General features: G+C 35.5%; 1 protein-coding gene across 8 annotated transcripts in view; it reads right to left on the bottom strand.

Annotated features, from left to right (window-relative positions):
• CCNY (cyclin Y) overlaps positions 1-14432 on the bottom strand; it is a 256186-nt gene that overhangs the window by 45508 nt on the left and 196246 nt on the right. For 7 of the 8 annotated variants that reach the window (XM_074267117.1, XM_074267123.1, XM_074267116.1 and 4 more), the window contains exon 3: positions 7784-7818. In XM_074267117.1, the coding sequence (XP_074123218.1) occupies positions 7784-7818 (35 nt within the window). Of the gene's footprint in view, positions 1-633; positions 1165-7783; positions 7819-14432 lie in introns of those variants that run through there. The other variant, XM_074267124.1, reaches the window with a different exon arrangement.

Raw genomic sequence — 14432 nt, 5'->3', positions numbered from 1 at the left:
AGCCAACTGGAAGGACTAGATTTCCTCATAACATTAGGAAGCAGAATTAGGAATTCTCTGTCTCTCTCTCTGTCCCTCCCTCCCTTCCTCCTCTGTCTCTGTCTCTGTCTCCCTCTCTCTCTCTCTCTCTCTCTCTCTCTCTCTCTCTCTCTCTCTCTCTCTCTCTCTCTCTCTCTCTCTCTCTCTCTCTCTCAACTTGTTTCTCAAGTTTTAAAGCAGAACATTCTGTTTTTGGTTCAAAAACATGGCATTCAAACAAAGAAAAAGGCAGTTAATTTTTTTTTCACTCACAGACAAGAAGTGAACTGGCTATGACAAACATGCAGGGTCTTAAGACTGACCACATTCTTTTGTAGGTCACTTTACTTTGATCTTCCATTTGACTCTTGTTGCAATATATTTAACTTGTTAATCCCAAATTCTACAGTAATCTAGGAGTATTTTGATAACATATTCCTCATTAATAAATTTAAAATTTCTTGTCATTAATTTGAGCCCCCACTCGAATTTATGAAATATTATTCAATGAACCTGAGAAAGCCTTCTTTGGCCCTAGAATTTATTTTACTCATCTGATATCCTTAAATAAATATTTAGAGTTACCAAATATTCATACAATTAGCAAAATATCACCTTTTAAAGTCTCTTCAGACTCTCAAAATGACAGCAGATGATTCCTCTGTACTTTCTGGAAACAAGTCTCAAGTATTCATCTCACTTCAGATAAATGATCAAAGCCTATGAAGGTTCTTCATATTCCTCTTCAACATTAATACCTTCTCTGTCTTTTCTTTAATAACAATGGAAAATCACTCCCAAAATATATTGAATTGCTAGCTCCTTAGAGACTATATTCAGTTCTTTTTATAGGATTTCCATTAAAAACAAAAACAAGTCCTTCCTCCTCACACCCTCACCCTTCTCTCCTGTTCTTCCCACAGTGCCTGGCAAACACTAGACTCTTAACAAGCGTTTGTTGACTGGCTGACTGTCACAGATCTTAATTGGTTAGAGATCAAAAAGAAAAACTTCACTTTCCCCTCATCCTCTGAGAGAGGTTCTTCATGGCAAACATCTCTCCCATCCAATCAGCCCCTTCCAACTGTAACTCCAACTGCCCCTGTCCCAACATGACATCTTAGCTTTTAAAGCCACAGTAACAGTAACTGAGTTCCTTGTCCTTGGTTCTTAAAGAGAAAGTAACAGTTTTCATGAGCTATGTATATAAAAGAGATGTTACAATGAAATAATAACTGGAGAATATTAAGATAAGAAAGGTCAGAATAGCAATGAACCTCAAGAATATGACAAATAGTTGAAGGAATTAGAGAAGACATTTCAAAAGGGAATAGAAAAGCTGTCTTTAAGATCTAAAGGGTTGCCATAATGAAAAGAAATTAGATATTTTACTTGGCTTCAAAGGGTAAAATTAAACAACAGTAATAATAATAGTAACAGTAATAATGATAATGTTATCATATAGCACTTGTTATATTTTGAGCACTCTACTAAGGGCTTTAAAATTATTTGGTGCTCACAGCAATCCAGAAAGGTAGGAGTTATTATTATCCCTATTTTACAGCTGAGGAAACTAAGGCAAACAAGGATTAAGTGATGTGTGTTTGTATTACATAGCTAGGAAATATCTAAAGCCAAATTTGGGATCAGCACTCTGCATTGTGCCACCTAATGCATTATAAGCAATGTAATCAAGTTACAGAGTGAGATTTAGACTTGATCTAAGCTAAGAACAGCTCAAAACCCAAGAAATGTATAATAAGTTACACATATAAAATAAAGAAATAAATATGAAATAGAGAATTCAGACCTCACCATAGTTTCACTTTGTTTTTGTTGTTGTTCTTGCCTTCCTCCTTTCATTTCTATGAAAGATCCAAAGGATACTAGGGATCTGAGGAAAACTGGGGAATTTCAAATTTACACAGTTTGTTAAAAAGGATTGCCAGTGAATGCAATTCAGTGGAGAATGTAAAAATGAAAAAAGGAAGTATATGGACTCAACTCTAAGTAAGTCAGATAGAGGACTAAAGAGAGCTGATCCTCATAAGAGAAGGTAGAGTCAAAAGCAGACTTGATATCTACCGGCTCTACATAACTGGCTAGCTATTATTCTGTGTCCCACAAAGAATGATGCCCCTTGGAGTCTATGACTCTAGGAGCTCACAGATCTTTTGACTAACGGTGAAAAAGCACGTAAGTTTTCCCCCAGCATGAATACTGTATTTAAAAAGATTCTTCCTTTTTCACCAAACAAGATAAAGCTGAATTTCCAGGGTTCTCAGAAGAAACAGATGGGGGAAAAGGTAAATACTTAACTGAAGACCAGCTACAATCACACGCCTAACAAGGAGCACAAGATCAGGGGAGCAATGTCCAGGAGTTATTATACCCAGGAGCAATCACGAGACTAGGAAGAATAGCACAAAGACATCACCAGAAGCCAATGACCATCCTACATTGTCAAAGCTATGAGCTCTCCCTCCATGTGTGAGATTTGACATAATTGTTCCCAACCGTAAGCGTCTTCAAATACTCCCTAATGTATTATTACGTTATATTATTATATTACACATATTACAATATGCTTTATCTATTGTTCTATTCACTCTTCTTAAATGATATGTGTATACAGGTATATCTCATTTTATTGTGCCTTACTTTTTTATTGCCCTTTATTGAATTTCAAAGATATTTCATTTTTACAAATTGAAGATTTGTAGCAACCCTGCATAAAACAAGTCTATCAATACCATTTTTCCAAAAGCATGTGGTCACATCATGTCTCTGTGTCACATTTTGGTAATTTTTATGATATTTCAATGTTTTCATTAACATGATGATCTGAGATTAATGATCTTTGATGTTACTATTGTAATTATTTTAGATTCTAGGAACCACTCCCATGTAAGACAGAAAACTTAAGCAATAAAGGTTTTATGTGTTCTAACTGCATCCCCCCCCCCTCCGTTCTCAGGCCTCCCTAGTCCCTGAAACACAATTGAAGGATATTACATAAACTTAGCTGATAAAGCAATAACAGGATTTGAGAAAACTGACTCCAATTTTGAAATAAATTCAACCATGGCTAAAATTCTATCAAACAGCATCATGCTACAGAGAAATAGTTTGTGAAAGGAAGAATCAATCAATATAACAAACTTCACTGTTGTCTTATTTTAAGAAATTGCCACCATTCCCCAACCTTCAGCAACCATCACCCTGATCAGTCAGCGGCCATCAACATAGCTGTAACACCTTCCACCAGGAAAAAGGAAGGCTGTTCAAATGATAATTAGCATTTTTAGCAATAAAGTATTTTTAAATTAAGGTAAATGCATTTTAAGATAAAATAATTGTACATTTAATAGACTACAGCATAAACATGATTTTTATATGCAATGGGAAACCAAAAAATTCATGTGACTAACTTTATTGCAATATTTGCTTTATTGCAAGGGGCTGGAATCAAATCTACAATATCTCCAAGGTATGCCTGGGATAGCAGAAGAATATGCCTCCAGTTTATGAGGAAAACATTATGTTCTCTGGCTTTAGTGGGGGCCCACAAACCAAGATTTTCAGTAGCTATGGAATCAATGAGTAAATTCAAACTGAAACATTTTTTTCACAAGGATGGGGGAAGAGCTGTTTCCAATATTGTATAAGAAAAACCTTCCTAATAATTAATACTGTATGATCAAAAAATGGAATGGATTTTGAGAAGTAGTGGGTTCTTTCTGTCTACCTTATCTTTATCTCTGTTTTTCAAAGACCAGATGACCACTTGTAAATTATAGAAGGGATTCTAATTCATGAACAGATTGGTACAAATAGCATCGGAGCTATCTTCTAATTTTGACATCTGATTTAGATTCCAACTCTGAGTAGGAAGAGGGTAGTGGTGATTTTAAGACAATTTTAAGGATGTCACTTACCACCCCCTACAACAAGTACAGTTTTCAACCCTAAGTTGAAAACTAACAATAAAGGCCTAAGTTTTCAGTTTTCTGGAAATGGAAAGAGGAAGCCATCTGAGGGTTTAGCAAAACTGAATTTAAGTCCCCTCAAACTATCACATTTCAGCAGAGTCATCAAATTATAAATTGGAGAATTGGATCCTTTGCACATCAAAACTCACACCAAGAAAGCTTATCAGCTACCCACACCATCATCTGGTATAGCACTTTCTAAGCCCAGCAAAGGCAAGTTCAACCTATTAACTGTTTTCTTAATTCATCAGCAAAAGTGAAAACTTTACAATGCAATTTTTTAAAAACTCATCTTAACTATGGAAGGGTAGTCTATATGCATTTTAAACAAGACAAACTCCTGTTCACTTGAAGTAACTGGTTATAAACTAAAGAACTAGCAAATATGTTCACATATTTATGCTGTTGTCTCCAATTTCCCAGAGATGTAGCCATGAAAGAAGCTGAAGAAAAATTTATTTTCCATTACCATATCTATTTAAAACCCTCTAACAATGAATTAGGACTTTCAAGAGGGAAGGCACTTTGTACCTTTCCCCTAAATCTAAAATCCAACTCATTAATGTTACAAATGAAGAAACTGAACCAAGGAAACTTAAAAAAAGCCAATAATTACTTAAGATCACACAACTTATGATAGAACTGGTATTAAAATACAGATTTTCTGATTCCCAATCTAATTAATGCTCTTTACATAAAATCAGATGCTAGACTTACAAGATGCTAAACTACAGTGTGGAGTATTGCATATATTATAAGACAGTTATTGTGTTGAATAGTTTTTGTTAGCTTTTTTTCCCCTTCTTTTTTCCCCCCTCTATTAGAAGTAACAATTTTAAGTGGTAAGGAGGGACAAATTGAAAATGAAAGTAATAATGAAATATAAGATATCAATAAAATTTTCAAACAAGAATACCACACGCTCAGTACCATAAACAAATATAAAAGACACATGGCATGTTTATTCCTAAATCCAATTTTCAAATATTTCAAATTAAATAGATTCTATAACCTCCCTTGGTAATTTTCTCTTGAATTCAATGTATTTAGTGCACTTAAGAGACGATGCAGGAAAGAGTACAAGACATGGAAAAGCAGGAGTCATGACAAATGGATACCCCTCAGAATTCTATCATGTGTTAGTTGAAAGACCATTGGAAAGGCTCATTTCACCTTTCCTGAGGCTTAAGTTCCTTACTTGTAAATGGGTATGATAATGCTCCCAAGAGCTAGATTCATTTAACAGAAAGAAGGTAATTCGAACTTGGGGTCAGAAGATATTTGGGTTTCAAATCTCAGCTTTGGTATTTACTAACTGGGTGTGAGCATAGGCCAGACACCTCAAACATAAATTCTCAATATTACTTCACATTATCTATTTTTCCCCTAGTCATTAAATATGAGATACAATAAGAGACTTCAGGAATCATATAACAGTGACTAGACTAGCTAAACCAGGAGGACAAAAGAATAATTTTTTTTGCATTAACCTGCAGAAAACTTGGGTGAATTCAGAAAGAATATTTTAATTTGGTCAAACCCAAAAAAACAAAGCTAATAAATAATAATAATTACATCAGAATCCCTAAACAGATATAGACAAGATTGATAAACAAAGGAAAAAAGATACTTGGCTTCCTTGCAAATAATGAGGACGACCAGTTAGCCTACAGCAAGTACTTCAGAGATGGCAAGTTTACTACCTTCCTGAATGGCTGCAGAAGGGGAAATAAAAGTTTCAGAGAATTCCCTTTCATTTTAAAGGGTCCCAGAGTAAAAAAAATCTTTAAATTAGGACTGCCAAAGAGCATGATTTGTTGTTATGCAGTTTCAGCATTTTGTTGGTATGCATTACTACAACTACATTTCAGATATAATCCCACCAAGTGTTGGTAGGATGCCAGGATTACACAACACAAGGTATAGGTTTTTCCTAAGATTTAAAATGGTAGTTTTCTATTTCAGCTCACCTCAGGTTAAAATTAGAGATTACCAATTTTTAAAAGAAGAACATTTTTATTGAATTATAATTATGCAGAATACTTTGCTATGTGTAATACAATTTTTAAGTTATTTGGCTGATTGTCATAAAGACCAGTGTAATACAATATTTAAGTTATTTGGCTGATTGTCATAAAGACCAACAATCATTCTGACTTTAAATAAAATACTGCATAGCCCCAAAGCACCAAAACAGTAACTCTTTTTTTCTATCTTTGGGAAAAGAAATAAGGATGTAAATGTCAAGCGCTTTCCCCCCCCCCCCAAAACAAATATCTCATCTGATTATCACAATAACCCTATGAGCTAGGTGCTACTATTTCTCACACTTTACATTTAAGGAAACTAAGGCAAACAAGTTGATATTTCAAAAATATCATGGAGGAGAAATAAGGAGGAGGTAAACAAATATATACATTACATGATAATTGACTTTTGTTGATATAATACTTTAATGTCCACAAGATACTTAATTTGAATATTATTCCCATTGTATAGATGAAGAACTTGAGGTATAGCTAAATTAAGTGACTGAGTCAGAATACAAGCAAATAATTATCCAAGAATCAAACTCCTAGCCTCTGACTTCAAAACCAATGCTTCATATATAGTTGAATATTTAATATCCATTATGATAGGAGTGGAAGGATGGCATGAATAAATTTAAGAACTAAATTCTTCCTTCATACTATTCATTGCACACACACACACACACACACACACACACACACACACACACACTCTTCTTTTGAGTGTTGATTCTATTACTTTCCTTTTCTATTGAGGGAAGTGCTGGTAAGAAGTGAAATGTCCAAATACAGCAGGAGAAAAGACAAGGAAAGGCAAAGAGTTGGGATCATTATATTCCATCATTAAGAGTTTTCTGCACAAAAATGATTTGCTTTAAAGAATGGCATATTCATAACCAGATAGGTGTAAATCATTTACAAATCATTCCTCACTGACCTATGTTCTAATATCACAGATAATACTTGAGCTGCACTTGAGTCTGAAGGAAGGATAGAGTAAAAGGAATCACTTCCTACCGAGCTGGGCCAGAGCCAGAGTAAGAGAGAGCAGAGCTGGGTTTTCTGGAATGAACTGTTCCTTCTAGTACCAAAAGGCCTCTTACAACTGCTGAGTCCACTAAGAACTACTCTGGGGGTGAGGGAGAGGTACAGAAGGGAGGGAAAAAAGGAGGGGGGAGGGAAAAAAGGAGGGAAGAAAGGAAGGGAGGGAAGAAAGGAAGGGAGGGAAAAGGAGGGAGGGAAGGAAGGAAAGGAAGAAGAGAGGGAAGAAAAGAAGGAGGAAGGGAGGAAACAAGGGAGGGAAGAAGGGAGGGAGGAAAAAGAGGAGAGAAGAAAGAAGGGAGAGAGGGAGGGAGAAAGGGAGACAGAAAGGGAGGAAGAGAGAGAAAATGCAGGAAGGGAAAGAGGGAGGGAAAGAGAAAGGGAGGAAAAGAGGAAGAGAAGGAAGAGGGAAGGGAGTGAAGAAGGGAGGGAGCTTTTAATGCAAAGCTGTGATATCAATGGAGTGCATATTTACAGATGTTCTAAGATGAAAAAAGCAGTAGGTTGGAATCTCAATAGAATACACACTGATTATGGAGTCACAAAGAGAAAATCGATTTCAGCATCATTGGCAATCTTCTAAATAGCATTAAAGAATAACAATTAAATTTCAGTCAGCAGGAAACATTATTAGGTTTTCAACTATAAGTGTCACCAATGTAGCACTTGCCCAGGACAACTTGAGGAAGCGGTTTCACTTACGTGGTTGATGAAGAGGCTCTTTCGTTTTTCTCTCACTGTGGAAACAAAAGATGCAACAGAAAGGTTACATTGCTAGAAACCACAATTCCCTCACAGGGCTGAGATTGGCTAAACCTCTGCATGATGGCCCCATCCCTCATTGCCACCAGATACCTGTTGCTCAAATACCACCTGAAGAGGAAACTTAATTCTGTACTTGGCTAATGGGTGAAATCTTCACTTGAGATTATACTTTCTGAAGCTGAAAGCATTAGACATGAATAGCTGAGACCCTTATGGAAATAGGAATGAACCAAGATACAAGATGTAGAAATTATTATGAAGTCCTTGATTAAAAAATTACAAGTTCTCATAAACTTTAATAAGCTTAATAAAAATTGTTTCTATCCCAACCAAATGTTACTATAACAATACTAATGATAATAGTTAGCATTTATATAATTCTTTAAGTTTCAGAAAATGTTTTACATGTGTTATCTTATTTATCCTTATGTTAGATAAATATCCTCATTTTAAAGATGAGAAAACTGGAAAATTTTAAATGACTTGTCCAGGGACACACAGACGAGAAGGTTGACTTCAGAATCTTTTGACTCCAAGCCCATTACACTATCCCATTGTGACAGTATTTTAAATTTTTTTGCAGACCAAGGAAATGAAAAAATGACAGGAGTATGATGACACTCCTATGGTAGGATACAGATTATACATGTAGACACAATTATTGATCACGGAGATCAATGACTTTGAACTGTCCCTCACAGGGGGACGGAGCCAAGAGGCAGAAAGCAGACTCAGCTCTATGTGATCTGAGCTTCCCTCTAATTAACAACAGATTAAGCCTCTGAACTAGATTTGGAGTCACAGAACCCACAAATATTTGGAGTACAACAAATTTCCAGAAGAAGATATTTTGGAAGAACTTCAGAACCGGTTTGTTACAATCGTGCTGGGGAAAAGCTGCAGAGCCCAGAAAGCAAAGCAGGGAGCCTGGGGTAAGGAGCTGGGGGACAGGGAGCCAGGGAGCCAGGGTAGAGAATCTATTACAAGGCTTTTAGGCTATTCTGTCCTGGTTACAAGTTGGTGCTTCAGCAGATTTACTGTAAGACACTCAAAAGCAGATTCAAAGGCAGATTGTGAGCCATTGAACCCTGGAGGAATGCGGGACCTGGCCATGCCTGCCCACCACTGGAAGTCAGTCAGCAGAACCACCCCAGGGCAAACTAAAGGTTCTGTAGCCCCTTTGTCTTAAAACCTCAACCTTTTAAAAAAGAATTCTGACCATAGACAACTTTTATGAAGAAAGGGAAGAATAGATCTCAAACCCTGGGGATTCTCAAAGCAAATCAACTCCAGATGAAGCCCCAAAGTGTGATATGAGTTGGTCTCCATTTCACAAGGCTCTCTTGGAAGAATCCAAAAAGGATCTTAAAAGAGAGTTAGAAGAAAAATGGGGAAAAGAAAAGAGATCTTTGCAAGAGGGGATGGAAAAGGAAAAATCAGAAATTATCTGAAGAAAACTCCTTAAAAAATAGACTTGATGAAATGGAAAAAAAGCTTTTAACTTCTTACGAAATAGATGTGAAAAACAAAATCTGTGAAATGGAAAAAAATGCAATGAACAATGAACAAAACACTTCATGTAAAAGTTCAATTGACCAAATGCAAAAGGAGATAAAAAGGCTAATTGAAGAAAATAATTCACTAAAAAATTAGATTTTAAATATCCCTCACAGATGTTGCTAGTCATATCTATTCTTGTGTTTGCACAAAAGAAGGCTTAAACAATACTAACATAATACTGATTCTCTACTTCATTATTCTCACATGACAGAAGACCCATTCCTACTTCTATAGAGAGATTCATTGAATACCACAAATAACTAAACTGTTAGTGATCTAACTCTTTCTACAAAATTTCAATATTTTTCAGAATGTTGCCATTTCATTTCAAGGAAGGAGCAGTGGGAGCAGAAGGGTTTCTGGAAATTAAGTCTGGGTGTTCCAAAGTATAATATAAACTAAAAAGAAAGATTTACTTTTGCCCCTTTGTTCTCCCTACTATTGTAGGGAATTCCTTGAATGTAGAGACATTCTTATATGTTTTATTCAAATTTATGGCCTGCATGGCATTAAATGTAGTAAACAATCCAAAAACTCTTAAAATTAAATTGAACTGCAGCAGAGGGAAACTAGCTGCTCTGGACAAGGTGATCCATTTCTAACATTCCAATATTCAGGAAAGGCTATGATTCTAAGGACTGGAACTCAAATGTCACCCCTTCCATAAAGCCTTCCTTAATGTCCTGAACTGGACTTTTTGCTTAAATTGATCTCACAGAACTTTAAAATTCCTACAACACATTGATCAGATTCTAATTTGCATTATGTTTATCTATAGAAGAAAAGCATCCTGTAATAATAATGAGCTAGCTCTCCTCCAAATCAGAAAAACCTATGTTCAGGTCCTGTCCCCAACATATACTGGCTATTTGATTCTGAGCAAACAATTTAGGTCCTCAGGCTCTAAACTAGTGATGTCAAGCTTACATAGAAATGAGAACCACTGAACTGTACTGTTCCTTCAGGCATCATATTGACTTGGTTTAAAAACCTGATACTATCTTTTATTGTTTTTATTTTGTTAAATATTCCCCAATTACATTCCCCCCCATTATTTAGCATTTTATTCCCCCCATTTATATGTAAAACAATTTTTTTTGTTTTTAAAACTTTGAGTTTCAGATTCTTTCACTTCCTCCCTGCCCACTCCTTACATTGAGAAGTTACATGGGAAGTCATGTAAAACATTTTCATAAGAAAAAGTCATGTTGTGACAGAAAATATAAATATGCGTCCCCCTCAAAAAAAAATTTAAGAAAAATAAAGTTTTAAAAATTTTCTTCAAATTGTATTCAGACACAATCAGTTCTTTCTCTGGATTTGGGATAGCATTTTTCATCATAAATCCTTCAGATTGTCTTGAATCACTGTGTTGCTGAAAATAGTCAAAGCATTCATAGCTGATCATCTTACCTTCAATTACATATTAATCTGCTTCAGAGGCATGCAGGAATGTTAGGGACTCCCAATACCCTGTGTGTGACATCTCTGCTCCATATACCTCACTAAGACCACAATTTATAGAGAAGGCACTGTCAATGAATCAATAAATATTTGTTAAGCACCTACAATGTATCCTGCTTTGGTGGAAAGTATAACCCTTTCAAGGAACTCCCTGTACCGAAAGAGTTTCCTAGGGCATATCCTAGTCAATTAATCAAATAACTATAACTCAGCACATATCATTCTTAAGAGGCTGCAATAAACACCAATAAATAAGCCATAATCACTTGTCTTGAAGAAATTTAACAGGTGTGAAAAGTCAACTTAATTGAGCTAAGCTAATCTACAATCTTTTTTTTTTTTTTCCCCCTTTGACTAGGTAAAAGAAGGCATTCTCTGCTTCATTTCCTACATAGCCTTAATCACTGATTGGGCATTGCCTCAGTCAAATGGAGACCTTAATTAGTTTAATATTATTAATCAATTATTAGGCTTAATAGACTCCCACACTTTACTCTTCCACTAGATCCAGGGCCATCTCAGGTCATCCTGATCTATATCTTGCCACTGGACCCAGACGGCTCTGTTGGAGAAAGTGAAGCTGGTAACTTTGCATAGCCCTCCCTCACTAAAATGACACTTGTATGTCATTGCAGAATGAACGACAAGCAACATCAATCAACAAACTACCTTATCAGGATGAACAAATTTTCCTTCAGTTCCCAGTCTCCTGGAGAGCAAAGAACCAGTGCAGTTTCATTTTAAAAAACAAAACAAAACAAACAAAACCAGATCATGCCAGATTAAATTCATTTCCTTTCTTAATAGGATTGCTAAACTAATAGATAAGGGGAATGCTAAGGATATGTTACTTAAATTTTAGCAAAGCTTTTGATAAAGTCTCATATTATTCATGTGGGAAAAGGGGATGCCAATTAAAAGATAATAAAATCATATAAATCCAAATTTAATGTCAAGTTGGGAGGAAGTCTCCAGAGGAGTGCCTCGGGCATCTATACTGGAATCTATGCTGTTTAATTTTTATCAGTGACTTGGATAAGAGCATAGAGAGTATGCTCATTAAATCTGCAGTTGATAAAAAGTCCAGAGAGGCAATTAACATAATAGAAGACATAATCAGAGTCTAAGAGTGTCTTGAAAAGCCAGAAGCACTGGGTTTAATAACAATAACAAAAACAACCATAACAATTATATAGCACTTACTATATGCCAGGCACTGTACTAACTAAGCAATTTACAATTATTAACTCATTTGATCTAACTCATCTAAGAAGATGAAACTAAAGAGGGGTATATGACTTATACTTGGGTCCAAATAAAAAATAACTAGATTAGTTTAAAGTGGGAGAAGAATCGTTAATCATCAGTCGTTCTGGAAAAAAAAAATCTATAGTTTTCAGTGGACTACAAGCTCACTATTAGTTAGCAGTGGGATGTCAGTCACTTATAAAGAGCTTACTATGTGCTGTGGCAGCCAAAAAAAAAAGCTAATTAGGGTACAATAAGAGAAGCATAGCTTCTAGCCAAAGGAAAGTGAGAGTCTGTCACACTCTCATACCACAGCTTTTCAGAAGTTACATTTTTCTACTAACCAATTAGTAGGTACCAGGACACTTATAACCCTCTTGTACTACCTGCACTAAACAGCATGATTTATTGTAAGATCCCTAAAGAGAAAACTTAAGATATAATAGTAAAATAATGATGATGATGGTGGTGGTGGTGGTAGTGATGTGAGAAAATGACACAGCTTGTAGCTAGTCTCACCAAAAGACTTAAAAAAAAAATCCTGAGCTAATTAAGGATAAAAACATATCTATAAGGCTCTGAATGTAAATTTCTGTCTTTTATTTTCCCCAATCTTGATTCAATGGTCAAATTTTTACTGATTAATTAACCAACAAGCAATATTCCAAAGTATCCTCCTCAAATACAGAATGTCTCTCCCTCTTTTTGTCTGTTTCTTTCTGTCACTCTCTCTAAAGAGAAATCAAATAAGGAAATCACTGAATAATCAGCCCCGAAAGGCTGAGTGCATTAGCGGCTTTGTTTTATTATTATAGAAGAGAGATGCCAAGTCATCTGTAATGAGGCATTTTAATTTTTTAATGCTCTGTATCCTTAGATTGGTTTTAATACAACTGTCAAAATTTCTGTTGTTTTCAGAGTTCCTGAGTAACTGAACACATTAATAGTCACATTTCCCTTTTTAGAAGATTATAGTCTTAATTATGTTTTAGTTATACAGAAGGAGTGTGTTAAGACGTCAATATTGTCTCAGATTCAATTTATAAGATGTTTTGATATTTTTTAAAAAATATTAAGATGGAGATAGCTAGATGGCAAAATGGATAGAGCACTGGCCCTGGAGTCAAGAGGACCAGAGTTCAAATGTGGCTTCAGACACTTATCACTTACTAGCTATTGATCCTGGGGAAGTCACTTAACCACAATTGACTCCTCAAAATAAAAATAACTGTAAAGGGCTGAAACTCTTGAGTCATTGTACTGGGGTTGGACAACCTAGCACTTGAGGCTAATTACCAATTGGACATTACTCTAAGAATATGCTTAGAAAATGGCGTTTCCCACTATCCTGTGCTGGCCCAATTGTTTGGTGTAAACAGAAAATTGTGGGAGGGACTAGGGGGTTCAGGGAGACTAGCCAGAGACACTTCTGGGCCAGAGAGGAAGAGGTGAGGTCTCAGAGATCCTACTCTTCCATTCCCTTCACTTCTACCGATAAAGACCAAGAATAAAGACCAAGGACTTTTGCTTATCCTGACTCCGGCTGATTCTAACATCCAGGATGCTAATGCAGTCATCACAAATAATGATAATTTAAAAATGTAAATACTAATTCATGAATTTTAAATCGAATATAGTAATAATTGTAATCCATAGCAATGGAACTTTCAAAAAGCATTGGGCACTTTTAAAAATGATTGGTTTTTTAAAATAATTCTACCACCACCCCATAACACACAAAGAGCAAATGACAGCCTACTATATAGTGAAAAGAACACTTAATTTGGAGTTTGAGATCACCTTAGCTACTGGCTATCTGTGTAGATATGGCAAGTTATAATTTGTCAATTTATTGATCTGATAAAAGAGGAATTAAATCATTAATTGTGTAAAATTCCTTCTGGCTCTAAATTCTGATTCCTACTTTGCTGAAGCTCTTTGAGGGCAGAGAACATGCAGAATTTAAAGCTGGAAAGGTTCTTAGAGATTATCTAATCCAAGATTTATTAAATTATGGTCTTTTAAAAATATTTTGATAACTGTCCTTAAGTATTACCAGGTGTTTTTTTCCAATCCTATGTATTTCATTTCATGCATTTTAAAAATATTTATTTTTAAGAATCCATAGGCTTTAGCAAACTGCCAAAAGGATCCATTTCTTTTAAAAATAATCCAGGATCTCTGCTAATATAGGCAACATAAGCCTGACCCTAAAACAGAGTGGACTACTATTGTTCTTTTCTTACCCTTCCCTCCTTTGTCCCTGGTCCCTGAATTGATCAAACTAATATTACTTTTTTTTGAAATGGGGAAT

This window comes from Sminthopsis crassicaudata, chromosome 5, assembly GCF_048593235.1.
Source record: "Sminthopsis crassicaudata isolate SCR6 chromosome 5, ASM4859323v1, whole genome shotgun sequence".
Classification (NCBI taxonomy): Eukaryota; Metazoa; Chordata; class Mammalia; order Dasyuromorphia; family Dasyuridae; genus Sminthopsis; species Sminthopsis crassicaudata.
The sequence above is the reverse complement of the archived record's forward strand: the minus strand, read 5'-3'. Positions and strand labels throughout refer to the sequence as shown.